Here is an 18,490-nt window from a genome sequence, read left to right as displayed (position 1 = left end):
CACTTCACAGGGGTGTGGAGGCAATCACAGATATTTATGGATATAAAATGTATGAAAGGAAGTAGAAAAAGGTATTATGATGCATTCTTACTGCTATGGATTTTATCAAAAATAGCAATCCCCATGTTGCCATAGCAAAGGAAATTCCTAGTTGTGCTACATGGAAAAGTTTCCTAACAATCTAATTTTTATAGTCATGACTATCAAACACAGTTCTAGATTCAAGAACTCTGAATTGACGATTCCAACCTGAGGGAATTTGGGGTGTGAGATTAGGGCGGCCAGGTAAATAGTTCCAGGGGAGCAGTTTAGGATAATGGAATCAGGAGTCTTGGGTCTGGATCCTGGCTCCTCTACAATGTGGGTCAACAGATAGTTACCTGTCTCTAATCTCAATTTTTCAATCACAAACAAGACTAATGTCACCTCTCCAGTAGGATTGTTGCCAGATTTCCATAAGGTATTGTATGTGGAAGATCCTGGGAGTGTAGAGATGCCCTCAGGAAAACAAAAGAGAGAGAGAGATGGGAATCTAGGCTTCCCTGCAAAGGCCCCCAGGAAGCTTTTGGGCATCTTAATGAGTATCCTGAATGGACTTGGAACATGGTATTATGCAGTATTATAAGGTGACTCAAATCTGTATCATATGGCTAGAGGAAATCTTAGGAAATAAAAAATTTCCATGGCTCAAATATAAAGCAAACTAAACATAATTATTTTAAGCAGTTTGGTAGAGCAAAAGAAAGGAGCACTCATTTGACTTGATGTTTGAAAGCTTCTAGAAGCAGAAGTTTAGAGACATCTCCTCTTCTGTATATCCAGTCACAATATTTAGTCTTTTTGTGTATGGCATGCACATAATCATAATAGAGAAACATAACCTACTGATAGTAGAATCAACCCATCATCAAAATATAGAGAAGACTTAAATTATCAAGCATTGCCATATGAATGGGATAAAAGACCGATTTTTTTGTTAATGGGATGGAAGGGAGGAGAGAGGAAAGAACAAGGGAATAATTTCTTCATCTTACTTAGTGAGAGTCAAACTTAGTCAATTAGTGAAAAAAAGAACTTATATGTAGTATTGAAATAAAGATACAAATACATTGCTCAAAGATAGCAATATTAACAAAGTTTATGTGGGGTAAGTAGATTCTGTTTCAGAACAGAAAATCAAGAGCTACTATCTAAAATTCATGATGATAGCAACGACAAAAATAGCCAACATTATTTAGCTCTGTGTGCTGGGCACTGATCTACATCAGTTACAGGTATTAACTTATTTAATACTTAAAAGTCTACAAATTGAGTTCAGTGTATACTGCTCAGGCAATAGATACACCCAAATGTCACAAATTAGCTCTAAAGAACTCACTCATATAATCAAATATCATCTGTTTTTCAAAAACCTATGAAAATAAAAAATAAAAAGTTATATTCAAATTCAAAACAAAGATAATACATCTATGTTCTCTTCCTTAAAAAAATTAAGAGCCCTATGACGTAGGCATGTTTCTCTGTTATGAATAAGGAATTGAGGCACAAAGATGTTAGGTAACTTGCCCAAGGTCACATAAAGGTAGTGAGCCCACGAGTTTGAACATATTGTTTATAATCCTGGCGTATGAACAACCAAACAACTTTAGAATGCAATATGGTGAAGACGATGGCCTCTGAGCTGCGGTGGTGATGATAAAAGTAGAAAGAAAGACTTTTAGTTATCAGTTAATACTATTCGACTAGGCAATTTTTTTTACTGCCCACTAAATAATTATATAATAAGAAGGAAAATATATCAATGTGTACTATTAGGGAATAGTGGACAGGAAGAGCAGATTCATAAGCTTTCAAATTGTGAAAGGCTTTCCTGAGGAGAAGCGATTAAAATTGCTGTGAGTGTCTAGAAGGGGTAAATCTAAGACCAGTGTGTGAAAGGTACGGAAGGAGAGAGCCCAGGTCCACCAAGAGAATCAACAGGTGGAACAGTTCACAGATGGAGGCTCACATGGCAACTGAGTGACCGCGTGGTGGGCGTGCGGTACGTGAGACTCCAGCCCCAGATGGGATTCAAGCAGATGCTGTCTAGGTCTCTTCCAAACCTGAGAATTGTGTGCCTCTTATCTTTACAGAAATTTCCAAAAGTAAACTCGAATTAATTTGAATCAGAAATACCAGCTCAAGGCTCAGTTCCATAAAATGCAAGAGATGCCCAAGGAAAATCAGCCAGTTTCAGAACTGCTTAAAAACAAGCTCTACAAATAGGCCCAGAATTATAAACCAAAACTTCTACTACAGAGGGAAAGGCTCTGTCCTTCAATTCTGAAATTCTTTTTATTTCATTCTCATCCTCAGACCAACAGTCCACATTGTCTCCATGGCCAAGAATAATCTCACCATAGTAACTGAATTCATTCTCATGGGCTTTACAAACCACCCCAAATTGGAAATTCCCCTCTTCCTGGTGTTTATGAGTTTCTACCTAGTCACCCTTCTTGGGAACGTGGGGATGATTATTTTAATCCAAGTAGATGTCAAACTCCACACCCCAATGTACTTCTTTCTGAGCCACCTCTCCCTGCTGGATGCCTGTTACACCTCAGTCATCACCCCTCAGGTCCTAGCCACATTGGCCACAGGCAAAACGGTCATCTCCTACGGCCGCTGTGCTGCCCAGTTCTTTTTGTTCACCGTCTGTGCAGGGACAGAGTGCTTCCTGCTGGCAGTGATGGCCTATGACCGCTATGTTGCCATTCGCAACCCGCTGCTCTATACCGTGGCCATGAGTCCCAGACTCTGCTGGAGCCTGGTGGTAGGAGCTTATGTCTGTGGGGTGTCAGGGGCCATCCTGCGTACCACGTGCACCTTCACCCTCTCCTTCTGTGATGACAATCAAATCAACTTCTTCTTCTGTGACCTCCCGCCCCTGCTGAAGCTTGCCTGCAGTGACACAGCAAACATAGAGATTGCCATCATCTTCTTTGGCAATTTTGTGATTTTGGCCAATGCCTCGGTCATCCTGATTTCCTATCTGCTCATCATCAAGACCATTTTGAAAGTGAAGTCTTCAGGTGGTGGGGCCAAGGCTTTCTCCACATGCGCCTCCCACATCACTGCTGTGGCCCTTTTCTTTGGGACCCTTATCTTCATGTATCTGCGAAGTGGCTCGGGCAAATCCCTGGAGGAAGACAAGGTCGTGTCTGTCTTCTACACAGTGATCATCCCCATGCTGAACCCTCTGATCTACAGCTTAAGAAACAAAGATGTAAAAGACACCTTCAGAAAGGTCACTGGGAGACTCCAGGTGTCCCTGAGTATGTAGATCTGAGTGAGAGGAATTCTTGTTTTAGTCTGTTTTCTTCCCATATCAACATATTCTAATAGGCTCTATTATTAAATGCAGCCTATACCTACAATAGAGAACAGATAGAAGGTAGGTACCACCAGGCACACAGGAAAACCTACAATTGTGGTGAAATTAGTTTCCAACAATTCCATGTTCTTTCTTCCTATTCCCTTCTTCCACTTTCAATCCATTCCTTAGCACTCAGCAGTCTCTTGCTATTCTCTAATGTCACAACTTCTAGAATCTCAGGTCCCAGGAGTCTTGAGTTTATTTCATTCCACCCCAATACTCTCTGCACTCAGGCCTGGGCTTGCCATCCTTTCCCTCTTGTTTCTGCTTGCAGCAATCCCACCTTTTTCTCTGTGTCAAAGATTGTATCTGGGGAGCTCTGTGAATTGTACAAATTGGTCTTTTTTTTCTTTTAATATGAAGGACTGATCACCTCACTTAGCAGGGAGTATTGTGTAAGGCAAAACTCAGTCTCCAACCTGCCAAGGGAAGGAAGTTTGAGAAATGAACTTCTCTTTTCAGAAGTTTACCCCCTTAGAGTGTCTTCCTTCTTACTTAGGCCAGAACAATGGAACTTGAAAATTTCCTTATCAGTTGGCACCTTATTGGTTTTGTTGTTCCTGCTTTCATGTTACTTTGGTATCTTCAAGATGAACTGAACCATATTACCTTTGGGAATGTCTCCTCAAGATTTCTCATTTCTGAAGGCCATGGTGCATTTCTTCTCCTCCTCACCCTATTGCCTGTCTCATGAACAGTTCTCTGCTACCAAGTATCCAGTTTCCAGGAACAGCAAATCAGAGAGCACAGACAGATAAATAGAGAGACAACTGAACCCCGTATTACCCTCTCTAATGAAGATCTGAGGGTCATTCATCTGAGGGGAAAGTCATCATGACTCCTGCACCAGACTGCAAAACCCTTGAGAACAGAATGTTTTCTTCACTGCTAAGTCCAAAGCCTGTTGAAATAAGTTTTTTAGTACATGCTTGTTTCTATTTGAGCCTTCTGGCAACTCTATTGCAAATGGAAAAAGCATGGTTTAATGTAAAATTTCCATTTTGCAATTAGGGATTTCCTCATGAGTCAAAGAGTACTCAGAGTATACAGCAGTAGACAAGGAATGGAGTCAGACTTGAATTTGAATTCCACCACCGATTTATTATGGGGCTTGTGTAAATGATTTAATTTTGCAGACCTAAAGCAAGTATAACAATTCCCAATTCAAGAGGGGGGATATTGTAAAAGTTAAATAAAATGATGAATAAGAAATAGCCAAACACTAATCAGGCATTCAATATAGATTGCTCTCATATCTTCTCTTCCCTTTCCTTCACTTTCTGATGTCAACCCCGGACCCTTGCTAGAGTTTAATGGCCATTGACAAAAGCAAAATATATCACCAACCAATGATGGTAAAAGTCAATGAAAGCGATGAACTGAGGAAAATGTCTAACTCAATCTTTTGTACTAAGGAATAAAATAAGTGAGTATTTATCTGGATAGGTGGAGTGCATGTATCTGTGTCCCACATAGTCAAGGATAAGAAAAGGATGTGTTTTTAAGTGAATATGTTATTTTATGAATATATGAACTCCTCTACCCAACTTTGATTTCATGAAAAGTTGATCCTCATTGTCTCTCCATATGGAAACCACAGTTTTATTAAAATAATTCATTGTGGAAGACAGTGTGGCAATTCCTCAAGGATCTAGAAATAGAAATACCATTTGATCCAGCAACCCCATTACTGGTATATATCCAAGGGATTATAAAGCATTCTATTATAAAGGCATATGCACACATATGTTTATGGTGTCACTGTTCACAATACCAAAGACTTGAAACCAACCCAAATGCCCTTCAATGATAGACTGGATAAAGAAAATGTGGCACATATACAACATGGAATATTATGCAGCCATAAAAAAGGATAAGCTCATGATCTTTGCAGGGGCATGGATAAAGCTGGAAACCATCATTCTCAGCAAACTGATACAACAACAGGAAACCAAACACCACATGTTCTCACTCACAAGTGGGTGCTGAACAGTGAGAACACATGGACACAGGGAGGGGAACATCATACACTGGGGCCTGTCGGGGATAGGGGGCTAGGGGAGGGATAGCACGGGGTTGGGGGCTAGGGGAGGGATAGCATTAGAAGGAATATCTAATGTAGATGACAGGGTGATGGATGCAGCAAACCACCATGGCACGTGTATACCTATGTAACAAACCTGCATGATCTGCACATGTACCCCAGAACTTAAAGTAGAGTAATAATATAATCATTATTATTATTATTATTCACCACACATCTTGTAGTTGACTGATTCAGAAATAAGCACCTGATCCATGTTGGGCTAATAAAAATTTTTCATGGACATTGTGAAGTTGAACACGTAAAATAGATTCAGAATAGGAAACCAGATTGACAAAGGTAGAGAATACGCAAATAGCTACTAAAAGTAGGAAGAGCTGCTTATTTTCATGGGGAATTGAGAATAAGCATTATTCTCATGAGAATTATCAGGAAAATGCACACTTAAAATCACAACATGTTCACTAAGTTAGCAAAAATTTAAAACTATGACATCACTATGTTGACAAAGATAGGAAAAATGAGTCGTATAAATGGGTTTAACAACTTTATAAAGTAATTCGGTAATCCTTTAGGAATAAAAAATATACAACCAATGACCCAGATATTCCAGTGAGCTAGCCATACACACTGGAGAAACTCTTGCCCATGCACACTGGGATATGGGTTCAGAATGTTCATGAAGTATTGTTGTAATAGCACAAACCTCAAAACACTTTCCTTTGGTTTTTCTTTCTTCTGGCCTGGGGAATGGATGTGATGGCTGGAGCCCTGGCAGCTATTGTGGACCATAAAGTGACTTTAAAGATGAGAGCAATGCATAGAAAACAGCAGAGCAGGGAAAAAGAGAAGCCTAAGTCCCTGACGACCTTTTTAATCCACCATATGGGCCCTGGGCTGCTTATCCTCAGGTCTCTTTTATGTGAGAAAGAAGCATTCATCTTATTAAAGAAAGTAACTAGAAACAATATAATTTTTTTTGAAAAATAGGCTAAACAAAGTCATAATATAGGGATATATACACATATGACAAAGCTTTAAACCACATGAGTAAATTATTATAACCACAGCCAAGATATAGGAGCAAGGAGAGTTGTGAAGGGGGAGGACCTCATAGCGAACTTCTGGAGAGAGGAAGTATTCTATTTATCTTTGTCTGACAGCAATTGCCTGAGTATTTTTTTTAAGTTTTTTGATAAACTGTATTCATTTTAAGGCACTTTTTTGTATATGTATTATATTTCTTTTAAAAATACAAATAAATAAAAATGCAGACCCCACTGCACTCCTAAACTAGCATGGACCCCTGAGTCATGGGTTCTATTGCCATGTCAGACAGTAGCACACATCCCTCTTTCCTTGGCAACAACATAGTGGAATTCAAGGGGAGTTAGGAGACTCCTCCTCAGTTATGGCTTTTCTCTGCTCTGTTGTTTTGATTAATTTTCCACCATTAAAGCGGTCTTTCTCTCTTTTTCTTTTTCTTTTTTTTTTTTTTTTTTTTTTTTGGATGGAGTCTCACTCTGTCACCAGGCTGGAGTGCAGTGTTGCAATCTCGATTCACTGCACCCTCTGCCTCGTGGGTCCAAGCAATTTTCCTGGCTCAGCCTCCCAAGTAGCTGGGACTACAGGCACATGCCACCACGCCCAGCTAATTTGTGTATTTTAAGTAGAGACAGGGTTTCACCATGTTGGCCAAGGTGGTCTCGATCTCCTGACATTGAGGTTCGCCCACCTTGGCCTCCCAAAGTGTAAATATTTGTAGTGTACATCATGCTTTGATATAAGTATGCACTGTAGAACTACTAAATCAAGCTAATTTTTTTATATTATACTTTAAGTTCTAGTGTACACCTGCAGCTCATGCAGGATTGTTACATAGGTATACATATGCCACGGTGGTTTTCTGCATCCATCCTCGCATCATCTACATTAGGCATTTCTCCTAATGTTATCCCTCCCCAATCCCCCTACCCACTGCTATCCCTCCCCAACCCCCACCCTGCCCCCAACAGGCCCCATGTGTGATGTTCCCCTCCCTGTATCCATGTGTTCTCATTGTTCAACACCCACTTGTAAGAACATGTGGTGTTTGGTTTTCTGTTCTTGTGTCAGTTTGCTGAGAATGATGGTTTCCAGCTTCATCCATGTCCCTGCAAAGGATGCTAACTCAATCGTTTTTATGGCTGCATAGTATTCCATGGTGTATATGTGCCACATTTTCTTTATCCAGTCTATCATTGATGGGCATTTGGGTTGGTTCCAAGTCTTTGCTATTGTGAATAGTGCTGCAGTAAACACACATGTGCATGTGTCTTTATAATAGAATGCTTTGTAATCCTTTGGATATATACCCAGAAATGAAATTGCCAGGTCAAATGGTATTTCCAGTTCTAGATCCTTGAGGAATCACCACACTGTCCTCCACAATGGTTGAACCAATTTACACTCCAATCAACAGTGTAAAAATGTTCCTATTTCTCCACATTCTCTCCAGCATCTGTTGTCTCCTGACTTTTTTAATGATTGCCATTCTAACTAGCATGAGATGGCATCTCAATGTGGTTTAAATTTGCATTTCTCTAATGAACAGTGATGATGAGCATTTTTTCATGTTTGTTGGCTGCATAAATGTCTTCTTTTGAAAAGCATCTGTTCATATCCTTCACCCACTTTTTGAGGGGGTTGATTTTTTTCTTATAAATGTGTTTAATTTCTTTGTAGATTCTGGATATTAGCCCTTTGTCAGATGGGTAGATTGCAAAAATTTTTGCCCATTCTGTTGGTTATCAGTTCACGTTAATGATAGTTTCTTTTGCTGTGCAGAAACTCTTAAGTTTAATTAGATCCCATCTGTCTATTTTGGCTTTTGTTGCCATTGCTTTTGATGTCTTAGTCATTAAATCATTGCCTATGCCTATGTCCTGAATGATATTGCCTAGGTTTTCTCCCCGGGTTTTTATGGTGTTAGGTCTTATGTTTAAATCTTTAATCTATCTGGAGTTAATTTTTGTATAAGGTGTAAGAAAGGGGTCCAGTTTCAGCTTTCTGCATATGGCTAGCCAGTTTTCCCAACTCCATTTATTAAACAGGAAATCCTTTCCCATTGCTTGTTTTTGTCAGGTTTGTCAAAGATCAGATGGTTGTACATGTATGATGTTACTTCAGAGGCCTCTGTTCTGTTCCACTGGTCTATTTCTCTGTTTTGGTACTGGCACTAACTGTTTTGATTACTGTAGCCTTGTAGTATAGTTGGAAGTCAGATAACTTGATGCCTCCAGCTTTATTCTTTTTTCCTAGGATTGTCTTGGCTATGTGGGCTCTTCTTTGGTTCCATATGAAGTTTAAGGTGGTTTATTCCTGTTCTGTGGAGAAGATCAATGGTAGCTTGATGGGGATAATCAAGCTAATTTATAGACCCAGTGAGAGCTTGGCTACTTCTTATTTATTGTTTTAATTTAATTTTTACAATATCCTCTTGAATTAGGCATTGTTATACTTGCTTTAGACCTGAGGGAGTAAATCATTTACCCAAAGTCTCACAATAGTAACATTTTGCTATTGCATGTTAATTAACTTGATTTAGTAGTTCTACAATGCATACATATATCAATATGTACAATATTTATGTTATTGTTAATTACAATACACACTTTTGTGGTAAGAACATTTAAAACTACTCTCTTAGCTATTTTCAAGCTTCAATTCTCAAAGCAGTTTTTCTTTATGTCAAAGTTAAATATACTGTACGACTGAACACGTATCCCAGGGAATATTTAGAAGGCAGGTGATTAAACTGAAGAACACCTGGTGCTTAATGTTCTGCCACAGAGTAGAATGGACAGGTAAGCCATGTGGGCTTACTGAGGTCTGAAGAACTGCCTATGAGTTTAATCAGGCTTCCTGGAATCCAGGCTAATAGATGAGTCTATTCCTAGAATTAGGAGGAGTCCCAGTATCCTCCTCCTGATTGCCTTCACCACCTCTCTGAGCAACTCACACAACCTCCAGCTGCCATTGGAGAAGCTGTGTGACCTCAAGTGAGACACGCAACCCCATGGGTCTGCCTCTTCATCTGTAATGTGTCAAAGTATTAAATCACAATTACATTTGTACCAACCTAATAGATCTGGATTATCTCTTTACTTCTTTCTAGCTCTGAAGAAAGTAGCATAAAGGTGGCAGTGCTCACTCCCTGAAGAGCACACAGAGAAGCATGGGAAATGATGTCATTCAGGGTCTGCCACTTACCCTCGTGAGCCTTTTAATCCCCAGGCCCACTGTTTGCCTACCTAGATGAAGAGAAAGGAGGATTTAATATTCCTGCAGTCAGCTCTAACTGAAGGGAGCAGGCTTCTCCCAGAAATTGGAACCCCTGTCACATTCATTAATTAACAGTTTGCAGGCAAGAGTGGACTCACGCAACCCCCACTGAGGGCAGGTAAATCATCACAGTGACTTGCAGAGAAAAAGGGAGAGTCTCTCTTTCATTTAACATTATCATTTTTGTACATAAGCATCATCTTAGGTGTCGTACACAAGATGATAAAACCATTCAAGGATTCAATTGGATCAGAAAACTCGATGATTCAGAAACAAGATAATCTTAAGTGGGCTGTTTGGGCAAGAAGGCAAAACAGCTGGGCACCTAGAGGAACTCTGAGGTCCCAGGCTCTGAATTTTACCCAGCAATGCTGCGTAAAACCAGGTACACTGTCTGGCCCTGCTACCTGCTGCAGGTGTGTTCAAAGGTGGGTCTCCAGCATATGCATAAAATTGGCCAGAAGAAGATTTAGTAATTGCATTTTCTATGCATTTCAGATTTTCACAGCATCCATCTCATTCTCCTTGGACCTTCTCAGAAACAGGAGAAATATTAACAGTGCTTCACAGCAGTTCCTCACGGGAGCACAAGGACCAGCTCTTTCCCTATAAGGTAATGTAAATTCTAAAATTATATTCTGTTTGGAAAGAAAATACATTCCAGAGACTATTCAATGTGCTTTCCAAGTTTTGAACATAATTTAAACTTTATCTGTGAGACCTTTTAGACAAGTTATTTATCTTCCCCAACCTTCAATTCTGTCTTCCATAAAACAGGCACAGAAAGACACACCTTGCAGAGGCTGTGATCAGTAACAAACATGTCAAGTGCAGGGAACAATAGTTGGCATCGAGTTATATTATTACTTCCCTACACGACATCGTCACCAACTGCTCACAGCATGAACAGAGAATCATGCAGCCAGCTCTGAGGAGGTTGTCCCTGCTGGTGATATTTGTAAGAAAGACATTTGTAACAAGAACCTTTTGAGAAGATAATGTGGAAATAAATGTTATAGGAAGAGGGAGTAAAATGAGGCAGGTAATGAGTTGGGAAATGTCTCCCAACCTCTGAGTATCCTGGCTGTCCTGCACCAGTCCTCCCCACCCTATGGTCTCATCCTGGACTTGTTAGTTCTGGTTTGTAACATGAATCTGTTGCCTTTCTTGAGGCACCAAATGGGACACCAGTGTTGAGGTCCCACCAAGATTGGTTTCGGAGGGGATCTTTTTTGACTTAGTGGGTGAAAGTCACTTCTCTGGGCTTCATTTTCTCTTTTACAAAATGAAGAAAATATAGTAGACCAGGTGCATTAAATTTTTTAAACAGTAGAGCCCTGCTTCTAAAGCAAAATGAAATGAAGAACCTCATTGTTTATAAGAATTCTGAGGCTGAAATGGTGCACCCACCTGCTGAGCCTTCCCTTCACATCTCACTGCTGTGTCTCCTTGAGACAGCCCTGGAAGGCTGAGACTGAGAAACACAGCTGAAACCACAGAACCACATCACCAAGGTCCTTTCTGACTCTAGGGTTCTGTGTGTCCATAAGTCCTGGGTCTCTGGGGGCGATCGTGGGTATTTTCAACCAGTGTTGGGAGGGGCATAGTGAGCCACCACTCCCAGTGTGTCAGGATTTGCTGAGCCCACCCTGACAGCCATGTGCACAATGAGTAATCTCTAAACACTGGAAAGAGAAACAAGTCACTCAGGTGCTTGCCTGACATAATGCCACATCCAAATGTAGGGCATCAGACATATGTGGACACAGAAACTAACAGATAAGCTTGGGGTTTCCAGAAATGTTCTTATTGTGTAGGTTTTCCCATTGAGAAAATCACTGACTTGCATGGTTGAGACATTCCGAGTTGTAGCTACCACTCTCCAGGAGAAAGCGGACAGATGAATGTATTCCTCTAGGCAAAAGAGGTCAATCAGAGAGAGCATGACAGCATCTGTTCTCAGGCGGCATGAACAGAGTTATGCAAGTCCAATGGGACATGTCCAGAGCTGAACTAAAAGGTCATGGCCCTTCTAGGAAAAAAAGGTGCTGTGGTTGACCAATCATAACAGCATAAATCCTACTAACTAGTGAGATATCGCTATCAGTTTGTAAAGCATGTGATTATTTAGAAATCTGAATCTGTGATTATTTAGTTCACATATTGAAACATTTGATGTAATCTTTTAAGAGCCTCAAAGGAACATTTTTTTTTTTTTTTTTGAGACAAAGTCTCATTATTTCACTGAGGCTAGCAGGCAGTGGCATGGCCTCGGCTCACTGCAACCTCCACCTCCCGGGTAAGTAATTGAGACTACAGGCACACACATCCATGCCCGGCTAATATTTGTATTTTTAGTAAAACATGGTTTCACCTTGTTGACCAGGCCAGCCTCGAGCTCCTGACCTCAGGTGATCCAACTGCCTCAGCCTCCCAAAGTGCTAGGATTACAGTTGTGAGCCACCTCACCCAGCCCTTATTTATAATATTATGATTCAGAGAGAGGCACAGCAGAGAGTCCTGGGAGTTTCTCTAGTCAAGTATGTACTAAAGCATAGATTACACACCTCAAAATTTCCATATCCCCCCAAGAAAGGACTCTGTGGCTGAATAATCATGGAAAATGCTACTTCAGGAAGAGTTCTTAAGTCATAGAATAGGATAATAGATTGAAGTGATAATTCAAGATGTCTATACTAGAAAGTTTCAAAATGAGTCATGGTCATAGTAAGGACAAGTTCAGAAGAGATGCCAGTGTGTCAGTTCCAATCACAACCAGGCTGAAGGCATGAGCCATGTTTTGTGTCACATATGGTCCCTTTGGACACAATAGAGAATTAATATGTAGGTTGTCTACATACCTTCAACGTTCTAATTTATGTACTGGCTACTACCAAAAAAAGCAGCTGGATAAATCAAAATCTCTTTTTCAAGGTATTTGAATTAAGAAACCCTGAAAAATTGTTCTGTTTCAACAGAACTAAAGGTGTCAGACCTCCATGAGGTGATGAGCCACAGCCAAAAATAAGCCAAATTCCTGAGAAAGCAGAGAAGATTTTAAAACAATAGGAAACTCCTTTGACAGAGAATTAGAAAGGAGCAGACAGCTGGATCCCAGAACAATCACAGTAAAAGCAGGGCTCTGGAAGAAAGATGCGTAAACTTCTGTTCTTGAGATCCTGAGCATCTCCTTAAATTCAGTACTCCGGGACTCCCTTCCACCCTCAGTTTCCATTAGATCTGCCTCCATTAGACCAAAGGAGGTGAGAGCAATAGGAGAACCAGGGTTGTCCCTGCCCACGCTAACACTAATCAGTAGATTTTATATGCACCAATTCCCACACATTAGTGGAGTTGTTAATTATCAGGAACTCGGTGAATCTGGTATTCTTTCCAGGTCTGGAATACTAGCACTTTAGTTTTGGCTCATGAGCCATGAAATCCCTAGGATCAAAATCCACAGGCAGCCATGAAGGAGTTTGTGGAAGTTCTGTGTCTGGTAGGACCTAATATTTCACAAACAAGTCCCTAAACCTGTTTCCAACCAGCCTCCTAGTGAGTCTTAGAATCGCTGACGGAGCAGCCTCCACCTACTCTCCAGGGGCGTCATCCCGGAGAGCCCAGCCCAGAGCAGTCAGTAGCTGGCAAAGGAAGTCATTCCACTACCCAAAAGGGAAGAATCAACCTGGTCTGCAGAAAACTGATCCTACCGAACACTATGAACCCTTTCTATGAACTACCTCTGGAGTACAGAGGTAACACAGTACAAGGCGTACTGTCGAGAAGAACCAGTGTAGGATACAAGCAATGTCTTGCTGTTATGACATGATTGTTTAATCTTGGCTTCAGTACTTGCAGTTTTTTCTTTGACAAGTCACTTTAATTTCCTGAACCTCAGATAACACATTTCAACAGTGAAACACTCAACAGCTGTGCTAGGATTATTGGGAGGAATCAGTAAGTTAATGCAGAAACATTCAACACAGAATAAGGGATCCATGAACCTAATGGTTTCATAGAATCACCTTCTTTCACAGTCCCTCAAGAAAAGAAATTCAAGGCAGGTGATGACCTGGTTCATAGGAGAGCAAAAATAGATTATGAAAGTACTCACAAGGAATTGTTGAGACAGCTGGGAATGTCTGACTTGGAGAAGAGTCTAGGTAAAAGTAGGCATTACCACTATTTGTCTTAGAAGAGAGTTGGGTTTATCCAACACGCAGAGCCAAGCAGAATACTAATGCGTAGAAGGTATAGCAAGAGCAATCTGGCTTTCTTAACAGGCAGAATTTTCCAAAGGCAGAGTGGATAGAAAGCCCCCATCACATAAAGGGCCCTGCCTCTGACAACCCTGGAGGCACAATCACAGGACATCTGTATGAATGGCCCTGCCTGGAATCACAGAGGCACAGCCTAAGACGCCGCATAGAGGCAGCCCTGGAGCACACCTGGGCTAGATGACAATTTAGGGGAAGTATTCTAGCACAGAAAGACCCCTTATTGATCCCTTCCAGTCTTGATAGTCAAACATTCTCTGTTCTTAAAGAAAACATCCCAGATAATAATAAGCAAGTGAATTTGAAGAAAGACTGCACCAAGGTCTGGTTTCAGGTGGGATGCAGAGATAGGTAAAAGCTCTCCATAGTAACTTCCAGTTGTGGACTCTTAAGATGGTAAATACTTTTTTCTCTCTCTGAGCAGAGGCTGGGACATTTACTTAACACGTGACACTGAAGAAACCAAAGATCTTCAGTTCTGAAATCTCAATTTCATTCTCATCTTCAGGTCGACCAGCCATATTGAGCTTATGGCCAAAAGAAATCTTAGCGCTGTGACAGAGTTTATTCTTGTAGGCTTCACAGATCACCCTGAACTGGCAGTTCCTCTCTTCCTAGTGTTTCTCAGCTCCTATCTTGTCACTCTTCTGGGGAATGTAGGCATGATTATTCTAATCCAAGTGGATGTCCAACTCCATACCCCCATGTACTTCTTCCTGAGCCACCTTGCCTTCCTGGATGCCTGCTATGCCTCAGTAATCACCCCTCAGATTCTGGCCACACTGACCACAGACAAGTCGGTCATCTCCTATGGCCACTGTGCTGCACAGTTCTTTCTCTTCACCATCTGTGCAGGCACGGAGTGTTACCTGCTGTCAGTAATGGCCTATGACCGCTTTGTTGCCATTAGCAATCCACTGCGCTACAACATGACCATGACTCCAGGTACATGCAGGGTCTTATTGGCCATGGCCTACATCTGTGGGGTGTCAGGGGCCATTCTGCGTACCACGTGCACCTTCACCCTCTCCTTCTGTGGTGACAATCAGATCAACTTCTTCTTCTGTGACCTCCCACCCCTGCTGAAACTTGCCTGCAGCAGCATGACACAAACAGAGATTGTCATTCTCTTTTTTGCAAAATTCATGTTCCTAGCCAATGTCATGATTATCCTGATCTCCTACATGCTCATTATCAGAGCCATTTTGAGGGTGGAGTCAGCAGGTGGGCAAGCCAAGGCCTTCTCCACCTGCACTTCCCATCTCACCACTGTTGTCCTCTTCTTTGGGACACTTGCCTTCATGTACCAAAGAACTAACTCTGACAAATCCTCAGAGGAAGACAAGATAGTGTCTGTCTTTTACACTGTAATCATCCCTATGTTGAACCCCTTGATCTACAGTCTGAGGAACAAAGATGTAAAAGCTGCATTCAGAAAAGTCATTGGCAAATTCCAGTTTCCAAGGAATGTAGCTTTCAGCGAGGGTCCTTCATCGTGACCCATCTTTTCTACAGGTCTTCATATTCCAGTGGGCATCAACACCAGATGCTTTCCCCCACCAGTGTACAGTAGGTAGCTTTCTTCCTACTGCAGCTGGAAGTGTGCAGGAACTACCCATCCTTAGAGAAAAATACAAGTTTCATGATGTTTGTTTGGATGACTTCCTCTCCCTCCATTTTCTTCCCCCCTCTCTCTTTAGCCCTCTCAAACTTTGTGGGTTCTAGTGCTACTCCCTGGCACCACAGAAATAGAAAGTAGCATAGTCATAAGTGAACTGACACCACAGCTTACTTCCTAACTCAGCCATGGTTGGGTTTCTCAGTTGCTCTTACTTATTCTTTTGTTACTGTGCTCATTGATACTGACTTTTACTCTTTGTAGAAAATTATAGCTATAAATTGTACTAATTGAAGAATAAGGTGTTTTTTGTGGTATGGATAACCTGCCAACTCATTATGAAGTGAATGGAAAGAACTTGTGAACCCAGCGACATTTCTAATCGGAAAAAATTACAGTAGTTCAGGAAAGGGTGCTTTCTTTTGGCTACTCTTCCTCTAATGTCTTCCTAAATGGTTTCTGATATCTGCAGGACTATAATTTCTTCTTAAGTGACAATTCTCTAGATTCCAAATCTCCAAATTCTTTATTTTTTCCTCCTCCTAAACACAGTGCCTGCCTCATTTTAATTACTGCTTTCAGACTCATTCCCAGGGTCTACAAACTCAACAATGACAGATCTGTAGCAAATAGTCTCAGTTGATACTACTTTCTCAGGTAAAAATACTCTCTATGATAATAGAAGTAAGTAATTACTGTCCACAGCAGAAGGTGAACTCCTTGAGGATAGGGTCATAATGCTTCACTTAATACTTTCTTCTATATTGCTGCTTCTGATACACTGAAAACTACTATATATTTATCAAAGAAATTAAAGAGACAAATAAATAGAAAGGTATCCCACATTCATGAATTGGAAAACTTAATATTACTAAAATATTCATTTTATCCAAAGCATTCTACAGATTCAATGCTATTCCTATCAAAATCACAATGGCATTTCTTAAATAAATAGAAAAATAGAAATCATATATGAAATAATAAAACACCTAGGACAGCCAAGGCAATCTTGATAAAGAATAAGCTGGAGGCATCACATTTTCTGATTTCAAAATATGTTATGAAGTTATAGTAATTTGAACAGTATGGTACTGGCATAAAAATATACATATACAGCAATGGAACAGAATACACAGCCCAGAAATAAACTCACACATATATGGTCAACTGATCTTTGACAAAGGTGCCAAGAATACACACTGGGGAGAGAGACCATCTCTTCAAAAACTAGTGTTAGGAAAACTGCATGTCCATATACAAAAGAATGGCATTTGATCCTATATTTATGCATACACAAAAATCAACTCTAGATAGATTAAAATCTTAAATGTAAGTTTTTAATTACATTTGAAACTGTAAAATTCCTTAAAAAGAATAGGAGAAAAACTATGACATTGGTCTTCACAATAATTTCATAAATAATAACACCAAAAACACAAACTGATAAGGTTAAAGAATCAGACTCCAGGCTGAACTCCAAGGACCTGACCTCATAAGCACTTCTGCCTCTGCCACAATATACAATGAATAAATAAGTAAACAAACAAACAAGTCAGGAAGCCAACACAACTTCTGGCTTCAAGACTCTGTTTCTGCTGAGAGAGGACAATGAATGCTCCATATCCTACCTTTTTAAAACAAAGTTAGTTTTAAAAAATAAAATCCAAAATTGATGAGTGGTGCTACAACAAACCAAATATCTTCAGCACAGGAAAGAAAATAATCATCAGAGTGAAAAAGCTACCCAAAGCATAGGAAAAATATTTGCAAGCCATATGTTTAATAAGAAGTTAATTGCTAAAATATATATATGAAACTCCTGCAACTCAATTGTAATAAAATAAATAATCCAATTTAAAGATGAACAAAGGAACTGAATAGACATTTCTACAAAGAAGACCTACGAATGGCCAGCAGATATGCTCAGCATCACTAACCATAAGGGAAATGCAAATCAAAACTCCAATGAGATATTACTTTGCACCTATTATGAAGGCTATTACCACAAAAAAGATAACAAATGTTATTGTTGAGAATGTACAAAACAACATTCTGTAACAATTGTTGAGAATGTACAAAAATTGAAACCCTTGGACATGTTCCAGTGTCCAGGAGGATGGAACATGTTTGGGGAAATGTTAAATGGTACAGCCACTATGGAAAACAGTAGAGCGCTTCCACAAAAAATTAAAAATAGAATTATCAAATGATTCAGCAGTCCCACTCCTGGGCATATATCCAAAAGAGTTTAAATTAGGGTATCAAAGGAAGATCTGCACTCCCACATTCATTGCATCATTATTCACAATAGCCTAAATATGGAAACAATCCAAGCATTTATCAACAGATGAATGGGTAAACAAAATATTGTATAGACAAAAAAGAAATATTAGTCAGCCTTAAAAAAGGAAATCTTACCATTTGCTACAGGCTGATGAACCTGGAAGACATGTACTTAGTCACATAAGTTAATCACAGAAGGAAAATACTGTATGATTCCACTTTTAGGAGAGGTATCTAAAATATTTAAACTTACAGAAGCAGAAAATACAATGATGGTTGACACAGCACGAAGGGAAGGGGAAATGGGCAGTTGTTTTTGAGTGGATATAAAGTTACAGTGATAAAAGAGGAATAAGTCCTAGAGATCTACTGCACAACCTAGAACCTATAGTTAACAATACAGTGTTGCACACTTGAAAGTTTATTAAGAGGGTAGATCTCATGCAATTGTTCTTCCACAGGAAAGAAAAAGGGACAAAAGTAAACTTTTGAAGGTAATGAATATGTTTGATATTTTTATTTTGGTGATG

At 40.1% G+C, this 18,490-nt stretch overlaps 2 protein-coding genes across 2 annotated transcripts; both read left to right on the top strand.

Annotated features, from left to right (window-relative positions):
- Positions 1–2,377: 2,377 nt before the first annotated feature.
- Positions 2,378–4,858, top strand: LOC100391741 (olfactory receptor 9I1). Its single transcript, XM_009008157.5, has one exon. The coding sequence runs from the start codon at positions 2,378–2,380 to the stop codon at positions 3,320–3,322; it is 945 nt and encodes a 314-aa protein (XP_009006405.4). The 3' UTR covers positions 3,323–4,858.
- Positions 4,859–14,039: 9,181 nt separating this feature from the next.
- Positions 14,040–15,920, top strand: LOC100392236 (olfactory receptor 9I1-like). Its single transcript, XM_009008207.5, has one exon. It carries the CDS (start codon positions 14,590–14,592, stop codon positions 15,556–15,558), a length of 969 nt encoding a protein of 322 aa, XP_009006455.1. The 5' UTR covers positions 14,040–14,589; the 3' UTR covers positions 15,559–15,920.
- The last annotated feature ends 2,570 nt before the right edge of the window (positions 15,921–18,490 follow it).

The sequence above is a fragment of the Callithrix jacchus genome, chromosome 10 (assembly GCF_049354715.1).
Source record: "Callithrix jacchus isolate 240 chromosome 10, calJac240_pri, whole genome shotgun sequence".
Lineage (NCBI taxonomy): Eukaryota > Metazoa > Chordata > Mammalia > Primates > Cebidae > Callithrix > Callithrix jacchus.
This window is presented reverse-complemented; position numbering and strand designations above follow the sequence as displayed.

Coding starts and splice junctions, on each gene's coding strand:
- LOC100391741 (XM_009008157.5), top strand. CDS start 2,378: ATGGCCAAGAATAATCTCACCATAGTAACTGAATTCATTCTCATGGGC.
- LOC100392236 (XM_009008207.5), top strand. CDS start 14,590: ATGGCCAAAAGAAATCTTAGCGCTGTGACAGAGTTTATTCTTGTAGGC.